The 18,744-nt window shown below is 39.3% G+C and overlaps 2 protein-coding genes across 2 annotated transcripts in view; one reads left to right on the top strand and one right to left on the bottom strand.

Annotated features, from left to right (window-relative positions):
- Positions 1-5,283: 5,283 nt before the first annotated feature.
- Positions 5,284-7,675, bottom strand: LOC108664366 (oxidized purine nucleoside triphosphate hydrolase). Its single transcript, XM_018150941.2, has 3 exons — positions 7,443-7,675; positions 6,442-6,590; positions 5,284-6,073 (listed from the first exon to the last, which is right to left on the bottom strand). Exons 1-3 carry the CDS (start codon positions 7,607-7,609, stop codon positions 5,844-5,846), a joined length of 546 nt encoding a protein of 181 aa, XP_018006430.1. The 5' UTR covers positions 7,610-7,675; the 3' UTR covers positions 5,284-5,843.
- Positions 7,676-10,393: 2,718 nt separating this feature from the next.
- The window catches only part of LOC108664356 (protein phosphatase 1 regulatory subunit 12A), a 39,260-nt gene continuing 30,909 nt past the window's right edge, over positions 10,394-18,744 (top strand). Inside the window, exon 1 of the mRNA XM_047883138.1 lies at positions 10,394-10,690. Coding sequence (XP_047739094.1) covers positions 10,442-10,690 — 249 coding nt within the window. The 5' untranslated portion in view covers positions 10,394-10,441. The remainder of the gene's footprint in view (positions 10,691-18,744) is intronic.

Raw genomic sequence — 18,744 nt, 5'->3', positions numbered from 1 at the left:
ATTCATCCTTTTCACAGTGTCATACTTAAACAGAGGAGGGAGGGCCTTATCGGAGGTGGAGGGTCATTTTTTATCGGGCAATCACAGGTGGAGGGTCATTTTTATCGGGCTATCGAAGGTGGAGGGTCCTTTTTATCGGGCTATCAGAGATGGAGGGTCATTTTTATCGGGCTATCGCAGGTGGAGGGTCATTTTTATCGGGCCATCGGAGGTGGAGGGTTGTTTTAAGGTTGTCGTCTATTGGTTATTAAGAAAGGTAGAGTGGTGAACGTCTGAGGTCGTCATCGTCGATGAATTTGGTTCCTGGCATGAAGTCAGTGTCAAGGGCCTGGGTCTCTGATTGATTATAAAAAAACTTGACATTTTTTGCCGAGTCTCTATTGAGGGAACGTTGCTTTAATGTCGTAGTTGGCTTCTAGAGATTTGTAGAGTGTGGTGCCAAACCCGTCATGGCAGATGAAGATGGCGATATGAGCTCCAATATTATGGCAGTCAATTTTGGTTGAGTCATGTCTTTCAGTATCAGTGTTGGGGGACGTTAGTTTTTTGTCTGCTGTCTGTCAGTATCAGTGTTGAGGGACGTGAGTTTGCTGTTTCACCCTCCTTCGATGAGGGAAGGTGACGTGACGATAAAGATGGTAGTCGAGTTCGTGGCGGTTGCTAAGTCGTTCATAGGCTCTTAGCCCCCTGGGACAAGCAAGTCGTGTTCGGGCGCGAAGGAAACTTGGGGATGGAGGCAGAGCAGGTAACGGAAACACAAGTATACGATGATGAGGTTGTAGTCGTATGTACAATTTAATGGTAGAAACAGATGCATAAATGTAGAATCACTAGTTCCCAGTGACACACTCTCACGGCTAGAAGGCTGCTGATCCAAGAGGGTACATATACGAGGCTGCTGAACCAAGGCTTAGAGAGCACAGAACACAATCACAAATAATAACCACGGAGGGCCGTCAACCAAACTGACCGGAAAACTAAAACTTCCGAAACAAAACAAACTAACTAAGTGTTACCTTTACGCTAACTGACTACCGTACCAGCTGTACGAGTTACATTACCCTGTTTAATTTTCCGCTCATAGATGATACGATCGTTCCGGAAGTCATTGGGCGAACCGATGTTTAGCAACAACATCAAGGCAGATAATATACAGAGTGTCGATAATATCTTATCGTGATTTATACATTACGAGTGTTGATGATTGTTAATGCTTCATGACGAGTGTTGATGAATCATGCGAGGTGGCGCGTCCTGAGCTCCGAATCATCTAAACCCACGTGAATGCCGTCGCTGCTGGGGTAGGACGATCAAGTGCTTTCGAAGTTAATATATTCTGTGTGAACCTCCAATGAACCTTTTATCGATAACGTTAGATGCATGTATACCCTCGCTAAAACGGTAACCATTGTACCTTTTCTGATTTCGGAATAATTTTACACTTTTAAGAATGAATGGGTTAAACTTTCCAACTGAAACGCCACTGGTACGTTCTTTGTCGGGCCGAACTGAGTCAGGATGACTCACAGAAGCTCAATAGATGCATCGTGTTTTGGACAAAGCCTATCTCATTTCTCATTGTAATCAAGAAACTCGATTGTTATGTATTTAGCGGAAGAATAATTGTAACCGAGAAACACATTAGTGGTAAGGTATCTGGTTTAAGAATTACTGTAACCAAGAAACACGTTAATATTAACTTATTAAATTTAACAAGGAGAGAACGAAAGAAACACTTTAATAGTAGCGTAGTAAAATATTCAGAGACCTTGGACCGGATTAGTAGCAAAGCTTTGTCCCTGAGTCCCGCTATGTATCGTTGTGCTTCTTGCTTTTGTGTTGCTCTCAGTAACGAAATGTAAGAAATTCGTTAACAAATTTTGAGCTTAGGTTTGCGATGACATTATTTAGCAATAGAAATAAATGTTTCCTGCTACAAATAATTTTTATTACCCAGCTGAGGTACATATAAAGCTTCTGGATAGCTGATTGTGGGATTCAACGCTTTTGCAATGTTTTTATTTCGCTTTACTTAAAAAAATAACGAACAGTTGAGTAAACTCGTTGATCAGGGATTATGAAGCCTTCATAAATTTGAATATTTATAATAATAATAATAATATTAAATAATAGCGGTTTCAGAGTTTAGTAGGACGTAGGCCTGTTGCCGATTCTCAACATCGCAGAACATTTACAGCATTTTGCAGTCTCGAACTCGCAACTCACTGCTACAATTCTGCTGTGCTTAACCGCCCGGCTTCCTTGCCAATTCTGACCAGAAACTAGCACACAGAGCTGGAATCGAACCCGTGCCTCTCTGCTCCAATCCTGGTACTCTGAACTGTAACCACTGGGACATCCAATAGCCCCCAATAAACATCACAGGACCACAATATCAACATCGCCGGAATCAACAATCGAACAAAGAGTAAAGGTTCGAACAGCAATTAAACCTCGCCACCATGCGTGGTGACTCAGTAGTTACAGTTACGAATGCTAAAGTTGGAGCCGCGAGTAGCAGGTTCGATCCCAGCTTCCTGTGACAGATCTAGTTAAAATCTACATAGTGGCCTGGTGGTTGACAACAGCATGATTGGTGAAGTAAGCAAGGGAATCGATAAACCGGCAAGCTGTTCAGATTTTGTGTGAGATCTAGAATCAATGACTGGCCAGGTTTGACCTATTCAATGGTAACAATACTATCACAAACGTCATGATAATAGATTCCAGGTCTAAATTGCCGCTTCAATGGTCTCCTCAACCCTCCTCACGACCCTTTACACGTACTGGTCGCCGACAACTGCCCTTCATTGACCAACGATACAGTCAGAAACCTGTCCCAAGACTACCAAGGAGCCTGCCACGAGACTATGATGGTTTTAAAATCAATAAAAAACATTATATAGCGGTTTTACTGATTTTAAAACCATGAAAAACCATTATTATTATTGAATTTAAAACTAATAAAAACATTATATAACGGTTTTACTGGTTATGATGAACCTATAATGAATGATTCGCATTATCACTATAGGGGATTTTTGGTCGGAAATTCATGACCTTCGATTTTTCGCGTGTTCAGATGTTCTTTTCGATGGTGGAACTTGTGTGCGGTAATATTGTTTTGTAGGTATTCACAGAACTCAGACATAGCTAATAGAATGTAAATCGTATTCATCTTATTTATGTTATTTGATATACATATTTCAATGTTTTTTTATTTACCAATTATTTCGGTGATACCCCAGAATAATTTCCAATGACCTTATAACAGCGCCACCATTGGTCTAGCTCTATATTTCTCAACCTGCTTCGTGTCAGTCCATGGACATGGAGATTTCTTTTAATAGCGCCCTAATACAAAATAAGTTCTTAAGTTGACGCTTGACCAGAGAATAAATAAAGTTCTGATATAATGTTTTCAAATTCTGGACTCAACTCCATGCAAGTCAAGAGAACGAAATTAAAAGGAAAATTTTCATACAATGTTGCTCCTTACGAAAATGGGGGAGCAAAACGTTACCAGAAATTAGGAAAAGCACCAGTAAATTGGACTTCATATGCCTACTCATTTCATGGAAAAAGTACATATCGATCAAGTAAACGTGAAATATAAGAACTAATTATTTTATGAACATCGTGGTAAGGTGCTGCACAAAAATTCTTATGACGAGTAACAAATAAGTCGAGAGAAGTTTCAAGTACGAAGAAAACAATGTTCTGTCGGTCACTTGCAATGTCACTGGCACACGGAGTTTTATGAACAATAATTTTCTTGTAATCTTAAATGCATAAGTAATAAAAAATATATAACTCAGTACCTACTCACTGCAGTGAGTGACAGAGAACGCATTTTCTCGTCGACGAAAACGTGAAGTCACGGACGGCCAGACGGACGTAACGAGCACAATAGCGCCTTTTTCCACAACTCAGAAAATACGCTGAAAATGCATCATTACTGATATTATTTCCGTCACGTGCAGCAATCGAGAATTTATCCGACTTGTGTACCAAGAGACTCATCTTTATCCTCTCAGGGTTATGCCTTATTTCGAGTCCGTCACAACATGGTTCTATATACCAGCCTGCCTGACCGTAGAATCTTGTATTATTAGTATTTGAGTTGTTCAAATGTACAAATGAAGCAATTCGAGTTCCGTCAATGAAAAAAAAAAACAGGCAATAAGTCCAGCAGCTATCTCAATCAATCGTCAGTTATGGAAAGATCGGGTACCAAAGTCCGGATCACTTGTGAATCAAGACACGAAAAGTACAAGAATCGGCAACAGGCCATGGGCCAATTTCTTTAGTGCCGACACTTCTATTTTAATATCTAACTAATTAACCGTCTATTGAAAGAAGGTTAGGAATAAGATTGAATACTAAGGAATGAACAGTAGGGATTAAAAATCAAACAAAACGTTAGAAATACATTTTGTAACAGTGTAATGTTATATTAAATTCAATGCAGAAGTATATCATATGAATTAATACCTCAGGTTGGCCGACAGGTTTTGAACATGAACGGCCACGAGAAATTTCGATTCATCAAGAGCATCAACAAACAGACAAGTATCGGTCAGCATTGAAAAGAATAAGTAATTACTTAGGACCTCCATTACAATTAAACACAGGTGTACCCCAAGGGGCCTCTCTCCCCTTGCACTCGGTACAGCTTCTACATCCACGATCTCCCAAATGACAATCGTACCTCACACAGATTAAAGGCATTTGCAGCTGACGTGACAAGAATAATAAGATTACGGAACCCACCCAAGATTACACACACCACACGCCATTCGAGAGATAGAAAAATAATAATGATGCGATAGTGTTAGTATCACATTATTATATTATTCAGTGCCCCCAGATGTTATACTTGATAGTTTCCATTATACATATTAGTATCACATTACGGAACCCACGCAACATTACACACACCACACGCCATTCGAGAGATAGAAAAATAATAATGATGCGATAGTGTTAGTATCACATTATTATATTATTCAGTGCCCCCAGATGTTATACTTGATAGTTTCCATTATACATATTAGTATCACATTACGGAACCCACGCAACATTACACGCGCCACACGTCGAGAGATGGTAACATATTAATAATAAACAAATAACTAGTAGACAGTTAACACAGCATGTTTCCTATGAGGCTACTGCATGGGCCTATACTTTCAAAAAAGTTAATAGTCGTAAGTTCATCAGCAAATCATTGACGGCCTGTCAAGCAAAATCCACCAATCATAGACAAGAAAATAGAGCATAAGTACTTACGTTCACTTAGCGAATTTTGAAAGTATGGCCCCGAGCCTACACTGGTTAGTATCTAGCACAGCGGCCTGCCGCGTCACCACGCAGACGGAACACTGTAGCTGCAAGATAATGGCGTGAGCTTGAGAAATTCCAGAGAGTCTCTGGTCAGAAAAGTGTTGGCCCCGTTCATTTCCCTATACAATATAGAACATTACCAATTCAAGACATAAATAAAAGAAAAATTATCAATGAATGAATACATTTTTTCATTTAAAGAACCAACTAAACCTTCTAAAACAGACGTAGACAAAAACATACTTATTACAGGAGAAAGTCGGTTTCCCTTTTTAAGATTTCGGTTCGTGTAAATTCGGTCACACTAATTCAATTTAACGGGGAAAATAATTAAAAAATAAAAAACTTGACTTCTAAAAGTAAATAATTTTGTCCTCCGTTAATTGTTCTCCGTTTGTTTCCCTTTTCTTGTCTTCCGTTAGATGAAAAAAAGGGAGCTAAATTAACGCAAATAAACATACCAATCCTCATGACCACATGACGCTCGAAATTCGTGATCACGATTGTTGCGTTAGATTGTCAGTTGGTAAACAGAGAGGCTCCGGCGCAGATATTTCCTGCACCGGAACTTCCCTCAAGGTGTGCTCGAGGACAGTGTCATGACCCTTGAAGTGGAAGTGCCCTCTGAAGCAGGCCCCCGCCAGGAGTAAGGGGTACCAGAGACGGTCGTCTGCCCACATGCGGTCGTAGGGCAGGCTGGAGATGGGGTGCCATTCGGGGCGCATCTCTGAGCAGCAGAAATGTTTGTTGTGTTCGTTGATATTATATTGTTATATCAATGGGATCGTTACAAAATAAAAAGAAGTGACCCGCAGAATAGGTCAATGAAATACTTCCACAATCAGTAACGCTCTTCATAAATATTTTTACACAAAATTGTAATAAAAAAACAATCTATCGTCTATAATTTAATAACATTTGGCGATTTCATGATTATTTATGGTTCTTGATAGTTATTATTTCAGTAAAACAGATACGTGAATGAAATAATTATAATTAATTACAGTGAGGATTATACAAGGATTGTGTTGGTATAATATTTACACTTATCCTTAACTAATTCTACTGATTCCCGAGAATTTCAAGCATCCATACCTTCAGACTCTCGCGGTTGACCGGCAAAACCATCAGCCAGGAATACATGAACTTCCATGAGAGTGTTCTCTCCCTCGAAACTGAACTCCAGAAGACCGACTTTCCGGATAGTTCTGGAGACATCCAAGCCGCTTTCCTCGTCAACTTCTCTGAATTTTCAATATTATTAGTGCGTGGACATTGAATGAAAATAAGTTTCACCTAAGTAGCGAAAGTAGTGAAGCACAAATTTATGATAACATATATCGGAAATCGGAATCACTTTAATTAAAAAACAATACCTAGCGGTTACTGTTACTAGGCTACTCGGTTCGGTTGTCGGTTACTACTTAGCGCCGAGGCCTGAGACGGAAACTCCGAGTCGCTCGTAACCATGCAAGACAGAGTCCTTTTCGTGTTTAATGAATTGCACTTAATATAATACTTATCGAAGATAGTGCATTAAAGAAACCTATTAAGCTCAAAGAAGGAACTTCCATAATTTACTCAGGAGAAAAAATGATATAATCAGTTAACCAGCAAAATTATTTTCTTTTTTAAAATTATTAGACAATGATCACTAGGGGTATACTAAGGTAGAATGGAGAGGGATAAGTAGGTGCCTCTCGGTATGACGGTATCACTCGGTATGGTATGTTAGCTGAAATATAGAAAATAGTCCGTAAAAATAAAATTTAAATTGCAACAAGCTGTTACTTCAAACGTATGCAACTGAGTAAACTAGTACTGTGTAGACTGTAGCGTTTAGGTTCTAAGTTTCATCTGAAACTCGACTAAATTTAATACTCCCATGACAGTCCACATGCTTTTCGAAACCCCATTACCGTAACTAATGCAATTTTGAAAACAATATCATATTCCACATTTTTGGGTATACTACTGGCATAAATAAGATAAACCAGAAGATAATCTAATTATTTTATTTGCATTATTTTGCATTAGGCTAGTAGCTACGAGATAAAAATAACTATTCGTTGTACAAGTTCGAGATTTGATCTCACCTCACTGCGGCGTTTGCTATGCTCTCGCCAGACTCGACTTTCCCGCCAAACCCATTTATTTTGTTTTGACCAAACCCTCTCTTTTTGAATCCAAGAAGTAACTTTTCGCCATGTTTGATTATTGTCAGGGTGTACAATTTACGCACAAGCTGTGATAAATCAACCATGCTGAGCGTTTATCAATTCACCAACAACTTTTCTTCCACAAGCTCTTGGTTCAACACTGGCTGCCTGGCAGGCTGGCAGTGGCAGGGGCCAGGAAAACGTACGCGACACTTTGCGCTCGTCGCGAGCTCACCTTAGAAGGAAAAATGTCAAACTACAATAACAGTGGATATGAGGTTAGTGTTTGAGATTGATATATTTACATCGGAATGACTTAAAATTTGAATTTAAATTCGAGTTTTTGGACTTTGGTAGTAAAATTCAGCATGCTCCTAAATCGTTCACCCAGAATTTTAAATTTCATCTGATTTTTTCAAAGATTAAAATAGGTCAAATTGTTTGCAAATTGAAAGGTCTTTTCCAAACTTTTAATGACATTGATGCAATCTAGTGACATCGATGCAATCGTGTGGCATTCATACGATCGAACAGCAAAAAAACTCTCCTATTGTGTGTACGACAACTGCAAAGATGAGGAACAATACATCCGAAGAACTCAAGTTGATGAAGAATTCGGAAGAAATTACAGCATAGTTCACTCTTACTCTCTCTCGATCTCCCTCTCTCCGTCTCTCTCTGTGTACCGAGGTTTAAGCCTAACGCTTTGCTACGCGTTGACGTGACCGCGACACGTAGTTGTCTTTAAGGTCGCGGCGCGTAAATCGGCCTCTTCTTGTGCCAACCTCCTACTGCAATACATGTGCGTGTCCCTGATCGTGTTTCACTGACTCGAAGACTGATTATCTCTGTAGGTTTTCTTTACTAACCGTAGGAAAAATAATATTCGTATTTTAAGTTTTTTGACGTACTATTAATCAAATGCTTCAGATTTTCAACCTAATGCGTAAATTGCGGGTTCCAAAACTATCGCCGTGACACAGTTTAAGGTGCAGTACACCGACGTCTCCATAAGGTTGCTCGTTTCCTGATATATTTACGATTTTTCACAATCAAACCTTTTCGTTTATACTAATGGCAGATTCCAACGAACCTGATCCGTCGACAACTCCGCTCCCCTCTTAACCTGGCCACGTGACCGAAATCATTTTTTAGTAAAAATGTTATCGTTGAAATGTGTAACAGCCGCCACAACTTGTATAAGTAATGTGTGACGTCATATATCGTTCAACCAAGGAGCCACCCTGCCGACGTATATGTAGCAAGTTTAGCAACTTATATCTTGCTATATGCCTTACTCTCTTATAACCGCTACCACAAGTTATGTAGCTACGTTTATTTTTGTCACTCGGTTATCCTACATTCGTCAAGTTTTTTACTTTGTTCCAAAATTGTAGACAAAGCAATGATGTAGTTTAACAAATTTCTATATTAATGCACTTCTAAAATCAATTCTATCTCTCCCTTTGGCAATAAACTTATCAAAATGCACCATGACGCACTGAAGAAAATGGAAATATAAATTTTATACATGCCTCTCACACTGATTTATTTTAGTTAAACGAGTCAAGCATGGTTGAACTATATAAGGTTGACCCACGAGGAGTTCCGTCTCATTTCAGCTTCCTTGTTACGTCACTGAGATCGAGAAACGTAAACAAACCCGTCATTCCCATGACGGATTGGTTGACTGGTTTGATAGCCTTTCGGCGATTGGTTAACTCTCAAGTTCTGACATTCACGTCACCGTTGAACATCCATACAATAAAAACAATGCAGTGTTGCATTTCATCTACCTACTTTCATCGAGAAATCCCAACAACGAAAAAGCGATGAAAACGCCAAGCAAATTCACCATGTCGATATTGAAAAGTTTCGGAGTCCAGCTCCATCATCAGTTCGACAATCGAAAAATGAATACAATCATTTAATAAGTCAAATTGGAAGTCAGACATAAAAACCTAAAAAAACCTGACATTAATTCAATCATAAACAGGGTTTGATTCACCATCAAAAATAGTGAGTCGCTAGGCTGATGTGTTTTAGTGTTTTTTTTATTAATTTATATTCCTTTGACCTTTGACGATATTGTGTTCGGCGAGTCCTGTTTTACGATTTAATGTTTAGCTCGCATTTTTTTTAGATTTTGTCTTTGTTCGCGAGTTATCTTTCATTTCACTCTCATTCGTGATTTAAACAGCAATATGTGCTTAAATTCGCAGTGAACAAGAAATTTCGTCTAAACTCTCAACAGATTTGAATGTAACTTTGCATATGAATACCTTACCTCCCAACGGTACTGATTAGCTCGTGAAAATTTTTTTCCGATTTTGCCTTCGTTCGCGAGTTATACGGATATGCGGAGAAACGACCGGCATTTCTCAGACAGATTTTTAAATTTGCATTGACCATGAACATGTAACCATGAGTATACATGTGCACTTCGATTAGGTCCCCGCGCAGTGGGGTCCCAGTCCAATGAGGTCCCAGTCCAAAATTAAAATATCAAAAGTTTTCACATACCACGCACGAGTTTTCAAACCGAACCTGATCTTGTCCTAAATAAATACGAAGCTAATTGTCCGTAATTCGCGCCCGCAAACGTTGTTGGATTTTTTTCTTCGCCTATTGCGATAAGCGTGAGAGTGCCAGAACGTAGGGATCGATCTCATCTCCTACTGTCTGCTGGTTAAATGAAGTGAACCGAGAGAACCATTATTACTAAATATACCTCCCAGATTTTTCGGACAAAAGTGTATGCAAAAATATTATTGATCACGCTTACGACACGATTTACATAGTCGATGAGATACGATAAACTCTGCTGTGTGCTCTCCTTAAACGCCTGGAGAGTGTGACTATTTTGACTGCGATAGTCAGTCAGCTCAGTCTAGCTAAAGCAGTGTTCTGAGTGGGTGTGTGAAACGGTGCTCCTGATGGCAGGAGATAATCACGGGGCATCGTCCCTGTTTCGTAGGGCAGAACAAATTAGAAGGTGGAAAGAAAGTGAAACAAACAGACAAGAATATAGTGATAGTCCTAGAAAGAAAGCAGTGAAGTTCAGTGACGAGTGTATATTTTTAGCAGCCGCGGCTGCTGGCGATACAGATGAACTCGTACAGCTGCTTCAAAGAGGAGCAGACATAAATACTGTTAATCAAGATGGTATCACGGCGTTACATGCAGTAAGTTCACTTTTAATATTTTTACTTTCATGTCTGTAGTTATTTAGAAAAAAGTAGTACTTGCGTAAAAATAATTCATTCATCAGAAATTTATTGAGGCCAAGGGCATCGTTTTCAAGATGGCTGACTGTCGTCTTCAGCCCCTTATTTATGAGGGATTTTTTGCACAGCGATGTATTGTACGTGCGATTTAAAAATTTGAATGCATGTTATAGCGGTGTATAATTAGATATCTATCAATATTTCTCATGTAAGTTCTCAATTGAACTAAGTTCATTGCTTCTGTAACAGAAAAAGTTGCCATTCGCTGCCAGTTGCGCCTTGTTTTGATTCGCTTGGTCAGCTGCTTGGCTGCCGTTTGTTGAGGCTTCAAGTCAGCCAGCTTTGATAAGTTTATTCTTAGTTTCCAATTTATCATTTCATACTAGATGCGACTACTAAATATTATGACTAATTAAGACGTCACTCACTTGAAATTAAAAGTTTGTAGTATACTTTATTTATTGCACTTTATATAGCCTTTATTTTGCAAAGCACCTAACACCTTCACCTAGCATTTACATTTTGCAGCCAGTAGGACTAAAAGGATGTCTGTTACAGAGCATTAACAGTCTTCAAGTCATTCATAAAAAGTTTTTTTAGTGTCTTTGCAGTTTGACTTCTTATTTTTTTTTATAAAATAATTGAATAATATTGCTTTGGGTGTGGGGCGTGGGCTCACTCAAAAAGCCAACTAGCCTTAACTAGGCCCAAGCATTAACGTTTTAATGCGTCTCATGATCGTAATTCAAATCTAAAAAACTTTTCATGCCTTGAGATTAATTTAAAGTCTGCTTGTATTCCACATTTAGTATTCCAAGTTCAAGCCCTAAACTTTCCTGAAAATTTAAACAAAAAAAAAATGCACTAAAAACTAATCTATAAAATATTTACAACTAAAATCATATTAAAATTGTATTCTAATTAAATCTATTCACCATAATATGTACACATGGGTGGCCCAGTGGTTAGGGCAGAGTGGCTTGGTGGTTAAAGTTCAGAGTACCTAGATTGGAGCAGAGAGGCGTGGATTTGATTCCACCAGCTATGTGCGACAGTTTCTGATCAGAATCAGCAAGGAGGCTGGGCAATTAAGCAAAGCAGAATTGTTTCCATGAGTTGTGAGTTTGAGACCTCAAAATGCTGTGTATGTTCTGCAATGTTAAGAATCAAAGACAGGCCTACGGCCTAATAAACACTGAAACCGCTATTATTATTATTATTATTATTATGATAGTTACTCTTAAAGTCCTTCACTTGGTACAAGGCACGTACCTCCGGCAGGTCTCGGCTGCAAACAATAACTAGTGCAGCATTCCTAGAGTGAACAGTGAGGTTGTCTCATAACCTAAAATTTCAGAAGTTTCCAATTGAAACCATAACAATATGACCAATTCAATTTGATTTAGAGAAGACAGTTACTGCCTTACAATGGAACAATATATTGTGTCAACAAAGTAGAAATAATTGAAAAGTACTAGAGTAGGTAGTAAGTAAAATAGTAAAATTAATGATTTTTTTTGCTTGCGGCACTTGCTGAAAAAGTGAATTTAATTGTGTTGAGTTGTTTTATATTTATTTATTATTATTTTATTTATTGTTTGAAGCATAGCAAAGCTAGTGCAATGGAATTGCAACTGCTATGCCAGTGACCATTGAATTTTGGACTAAGGTGGTCCTGTCTGTAGATTCACAAAAGAATATAACTCATAGTACTACTCACTGCAGTGAGTGACAGAGAGCACATTTTCTCATCCTTCCATCCGTGAAGTCACGGACAGACAGACATGATGAGCACAACATTGCCTTTTTTCCATAAATGAGAAAATGCGCTAAAAAGGGCTAAGATGGAAACTCTGGAGCACCTAATAATAGACTGTGAGGCATATGAGAGTTGGAAAGTTATAGCAAAGGTGATTTCTAATGAGAGGATGAGAGTATTGGTATGGAATACAGAGGAACAAGTCAAGAGTTAATTGAAAAGACTGACTTTGTCAGAGGAAGCCACCATGGCTGATTGAGAATGCAATGAAATGTCAGGTTATATATAGATACATTAGCACAGTAAGATATCTGACAATGTGTTGATTGTTGTTTAATTAATTATCATGTAGATTTAATTGAGATGTGATTTTGACATTGCAAGCCTTGATAAGATTGCTGGAGCAGTAGGGCTGTGTGATGTCAATTAGGAGAGACTTTAGACATCACTGTCAATTAGCAGAGACTGTACAAGAATATAAGCAATTACTTACTTGAGACAGATACGGTAGTCAAGAAAAAACTTGAAAAAATTATATATGTTCTTGATCTGGTACTGTCATAACTGTTATGTGTTGCAAGATATATGACCCTGTGTTGCAAGATATGTGTTGCCTGTAGAAACATGACATCCCGCCTGTAGAAACATGGCATCCCGCCTGTAGAAACATGACATTGCGCCTATAGAAACATGACATCGCGCCTGTAGATACATGACATCGCGCCTGTAGAAACATGACATCGCGCCTGTAGAAACATGACATCGCGCCTGTAGAAACATGACATAGCGCCTGTAGAAACACGACATAGCGCCTGTAGAAACATGACATCGCTCCTGTAGAAACATGACATCCCGCCTGTAGAAACATGACATCGCTGCTGTAGAAATATGACATCACGCCTGTAGAAAGATGACATCGCGCCTGTAGAAACATGACATTGCGCCTGTAGAAACATGACATCGCGCCTGTAGAAGCATGACATCGCGCCTGTAGAATCATGACATCGCGCCTGTAGAAACATGACATAGCGCCTGTAGAAGCATGACATCCCGGCTGCAGAAACATGACATCGCTCCTGTAGAAACATGACATCCCGCCTGTAGAAACATGACATCGCTCCTGTAGAAACATGACATCGCACCTGTAGAATCATGACATCGCGCCTGTAGAAACATAACATCGCGCCTGTAGAAACATGACATCCCGGCTGTAGAAACATGACATCGCTCCTGTAGAAACATGACATCCCGCCTGTAGAAACATGACATCGCTCCTGTAGAAATATGACATCACGCCTGTAGAAACATGACATCCCGCCTGTAGAACATGACATTGCGCCTATAGAAACATGACATCGCGCCTGTAGATACATGACATCGCGCCTGTAGAAACATGACATCGCGCCTGTAGAAACATGACATTGCGCCTATAGAAACATGACATCGCGCCTGTAGATACATGACATCGCGCCTGTAGAAACATGACATCGCGCCTGTAGAAACATGACATTGCGCCTATAGAAACATGACATCGCGCCTGTAGATACATGACATCGCGCCTGTAGAAACATGACATCGCGCCTGTAGAAACATGACATTGCGCCTATAGAAACATGACATCGCGCCTGTAGATACATGACATCGCGCCTGTAGAAACATGACATCGCGCCTGTAGAAACATGACATTGCGCCTATAGAAACATGACATCGCGCCTGTAGATACATGACATCGCGCCTGTAGAAACATGACATCGCGCCTGTAGAAACATGACATTGCGCCTATAGAAACATGACATCGCGCCTGTAGATACATGACATCGCGCCTGTAGAAACATGACATCGCGCCTGTAGAAACATGACATTGCGCCTATAGAAACATGACATCGCGCCTGTAGATACATGACATCGCGCCTGTAGAAACATGACATCGCGCCTGTAGAAACATGACATTGCGCCTATAGAAACATGACATCGCGCCTGTAGATACATGACATCGCGCCTGTAGAAACATGACATCGCGCCTGTAGAAACATGACATTGCGCCTATAGAAACATGACATCGCGCCTGTAGATACATGACATCGCGCCTGTAGAAACATGACATCGCGCCTGTAGAAACATGACATTGCGCCTATAGAAACATGACATCGCGCCTGTAGATACATGACATCGCGCCTGTAGAAACATGACATCGCGCCTGTAGAAACATGACATTGCGCCTATAGAAACATGACATCGCGCCTGTAGATACATGACATCGCGCCTGTAGAAACATGACATCGCGCCTGTAGAAACATGACATTGCGCCTATAGAAACATGACATCGCGCCTGTAGATACATGACATCGCGCCTGTAGAAACATGACATCGCGCCTGTAGAAACATGACATTGCGCCTATAGAAACATGACATCGCGCCTGTAGATACATGACATCGCGCCTGTAGAAACATGACATCGCGCCTGTAGAAACATGACATTGCGCCTATAGAAACATGACATCGCGCCTGTAGATACATGACATCGCGCCTGTAGAAACATGACATCGCGCCTGTAGAAACATGACATTGCGCCTATAGAAACATGACATCGCGCCTGTAGATACATGACATCGCGCCTGTAGAAACATGACATCGCNAGCAGTATACCAGCAGTAGCAGTATACCAGCAGTAGCAGTATACCAGCAGTAGCAGTATACCAGCAGTAGCAGTATACCAGCAGTAGCAGTATATATACCAGCAGTAGATACCAGCAGTAGCAGTATACCAGTTAATGCTATGCTTGAAGTGGTATACTGCTATACTGCTCCACTTCTGGTAAACAGTAATTTTGCAATATGCAAGTGTGTTTTTCAATTATTTTCGCCTTTGAAACAAATCTTAAAATATCAATGACTACCTATATTAATGAATAATAAGCTGCGCGTATTAATATCATAACATTTCTGAACCTCGGAAATTCTGCAACTCGCTCAGACCATGCCATGTACACGCCAAACTCAATTCGCCATTACGGACTGATTAAAAATGTAGCTCATTTTTATTGGCGAATTTAAATAACAAATTTGATCAAATAACCACTGGCTTACGTACTATAAATTTTATTACATTAATGTAGGATTTTGGAAGGAAAATGTGTTCTTCGTTCAATTCAGTCTCGTACATAATATTGTAATATTACTGACACGCGTGTAGCTTTTATTGGGGCCGTCAATTGAAAACGTGTTGACGGAACACCTCGTCGATAACTTATTAGTGTATGAATGAACACAAAATGCTGCCAATCAAATGTCATCACTTTATTTACTTATAGTCGTTAAAATATAATATGTATTCAAAGAAAGCCTTTTTTATATGAAAATTCTTGTTTCTGCTAATTTTCAGAAGGCAATATTTGAACTGGTATCCACTTTACCACAATCTTGCCCATAAGAATTGGTTTTCGCGACCGTTTTTCAAATTTCCAAAATTTGCAAGAAGTGCTCGACAAGATCAACTGCTCCCGAAGAACTGGTCGCCAACAAGAAAATAAACTTTTCGATTGCTTATCAATCTTCATGATGGAGAAGGGAAGTTCGGAATGTGCAGAATCCGGCGAGCTTCGCTAAGTCGACATTTTCCGTCTCGAGACCAAAGTTTCGCATGCACAGCAGGCGTCGCAAAACTATCAGAAATATCTCGTGGAATTAGAAGAAGAAAAACGACGTATTCAGTGTAAAGTTCAGTGCGAAAAAGACACGGAGAGCGAAATCGCCCGTGAGTTTGAACAAGTCAACAAAGAGCTGTAAGAGGAAAATGTGAAGATGAAAGATATGTTAAGGATCATTGCGGAGTACGAAGGCGCCGAAATGAACGTCAAAGACATCGAAGTGACAAAGAGAAGAGCACATGCCCAGGAATACGTGCAACAAAGCAACATCCTCGTCAAACAAGAAGATGCACTTGAGCAAGCTCGGCACGAGCTGGTGTGTTCCCGAGCGCGGCTTGAGACGGCAACCCGCAAGCGCCAGCTACACGAGTGCGAGGTGCTGCACCTGCGAGAGAGGGTGGAATTCTTGAGGAAAACTTTGGGTGAATTTTGTAATGTTAATAAATAGTTGGAGAGCAAAGAAATCCAGCTTAGAGATGACATACAATAACTGGATTGTGCCAAGTCTAACCTCTGCATGGAGCTTGAGAAGATGACGTAGAACTTGAAGACTATTGCGGTATCAACGGAAGAGGCAAAAGAAAACGGAGTAAAGCTGGAGCAGTAATAAGCCAAATGTGTGACGGAAACGAAGAAGTTTCATAAGGAAATATCTGAACTAGAACGCTAGAGGAAGAAACTAGAACAGCAAAAGATGTGTCACAAGGACAAGCTTGCAAAGCTTCAGCAGGAGCTTGTTGACATGAAAACTTCAGCGCGAGAAATTAACGCTGAAATGGCCTGCTGCAACTGAAGTGTGTTGGGAAGTATGCAAAGTTTCCATGCAGGAAGAGTTACTAGTTTATTGTAGGATTGATTTAAAAGTTATATGATATGGCCTGCTGCAACTGAAGTGTGTTGGGACTTGGGAAGTATGCAAAGCTTTCCAGGAAGAGTTACTAGTTCATTATAGGATATATTCAACAGTGATAATGTGATAAATGCAGTCAATATTTGAATAAAAACTCTTGTTTCCTCGCGAAACTATTGTATATTTTCTTTATCCTTGAAATGAATGTTCCTATGGCTAATTATTCTACAGGTACGCCTAAGACTACATATTATTTTTTATAAGTTGCAATATACAATGGGTATCGCAATTGGTGGGAGGAATTTTATTTCCCAAGTCCACATGGAAAATTTTCATGCTGTATAATTTGTTTATAGGCTTAAAATTCTTAGTATTAAAGCAGAATTCTATAAAAATTTATACCCGAAGTAAATTGAATGCGTGAAAGTGCGTGCTACTTTCGTGAATTTGCATTACATCACGTTTCCAAAGGAACGAAAAAGCACAAATTTAATTGAATAACAAATTATTACCCGCAGCAAAGTAGAAATAAATAAGATATTTAGTAAATTAGTATCCTTCGACATGCTGTCCATTTTTTACGCATTTTCTCATTTATGGAAAAAATGCACTATTGTGCTCGCCATGTCCGTCTGTCCGTCCGTGACCTCAAGTTTTCGTCGACGAGAAATTGCGCTCTCTGTCACTCACTGCAGTGAGTACTGAGTTATATTTTTTAAAGGTTAGTAGCACTTCTAGCCAGCATTAAACGAAGAATTTGAGGCCTGATTGCTAGTGTTTTTTCGACAGCTCATCATATCTCTTTAAAATTTAGTTGAATGTCCAGCAAGAAACCCAGACCTTATATACCCCACGAATTTTTTTCTCCATAGATGGGTAAAGAAACTCTTTTTCATACACCACTCGTCCATCATTGTTAATTATCCTAATTTTGGTAGGTAGTGTTTTATGACTAAAATAAAATGACAAAAGAATGTCCAAAACTCTTCGTTGAATGGTGGCTAGAAGTGATGAATGGCTCGAGGGAAGTGAAGGTGCGGCGGAGAATACTAAATTGCTTCATTTATTTAAACGTTGTTTAGGTTAATTATTGATTACTCGTGTAATTTGATTTTTTTTCGAAAACTAATTAAGAAAAAAAAAACAATTTTTTTACCGAATAGTTTTTCTTCCTCTTTTAGTAAATCGATCAATGTTGTCATTTAACCAATTAACAAAAATTTAAATCATTTGAAAAGGAAACAAAAATGACAAAATTGTTCCAAAGTACAATTGATTTGTTGCTGTAAAGCGTAGATATAATAATAGTTAGAAATTTCAGGACATTTTGGTGGTAAGGTACAGCTTTAAGTTTGAGATACCGGTACTAGGGTTATATTTAAAGATAAAAGATATAAACACACTTTACCGTACGTAGGGGTGCAGTTATCGTGAATCGCTTATCGCAGTTATCATGACTCACTTATCGCAGTTATCATGACTCACTTATCGCAGTTATCATGACTCACTTATCGCGGTTATCATGACTCACTTATCGCAGTTATCATGAATCACTTATCGCAGTTATCATGAATCACTTATCGCAGTTATCATGATTCACTTATCGCAGTTATCATGATTCACTTATCGCAGTTATCATGATTCACTTATCGCAGTTATCATGATTCATCGCAGTTATCATGATTCATCGCAGTTACCACGATTCATCGCAGTTATCATGATTCATCGCAGTTATCATGATTCATCGCAGTTATCA

Source organism: Hyalella azteca, unplaced genomic scaffold (genome assembly GCF_000764305.2).
Source record: "Hyalella azteca isolate HAZT.00-mixed unplaced genomic scaffold, Hazt_2.0.2 contig12079, whole genome shotgun sequence".
In the NCBI taxonomy this organism is placed as follows: Eukaryota; Metazoa; Arthropoda; class Malacostraca; order Amphipoda; family Hyalellidae; genus Hyalella; species Hyalella azteca.
Note: the sequence above shows the minus strand (reverse complement) of the source record. Positions and strands in the feature narration are given on the sequence as shown.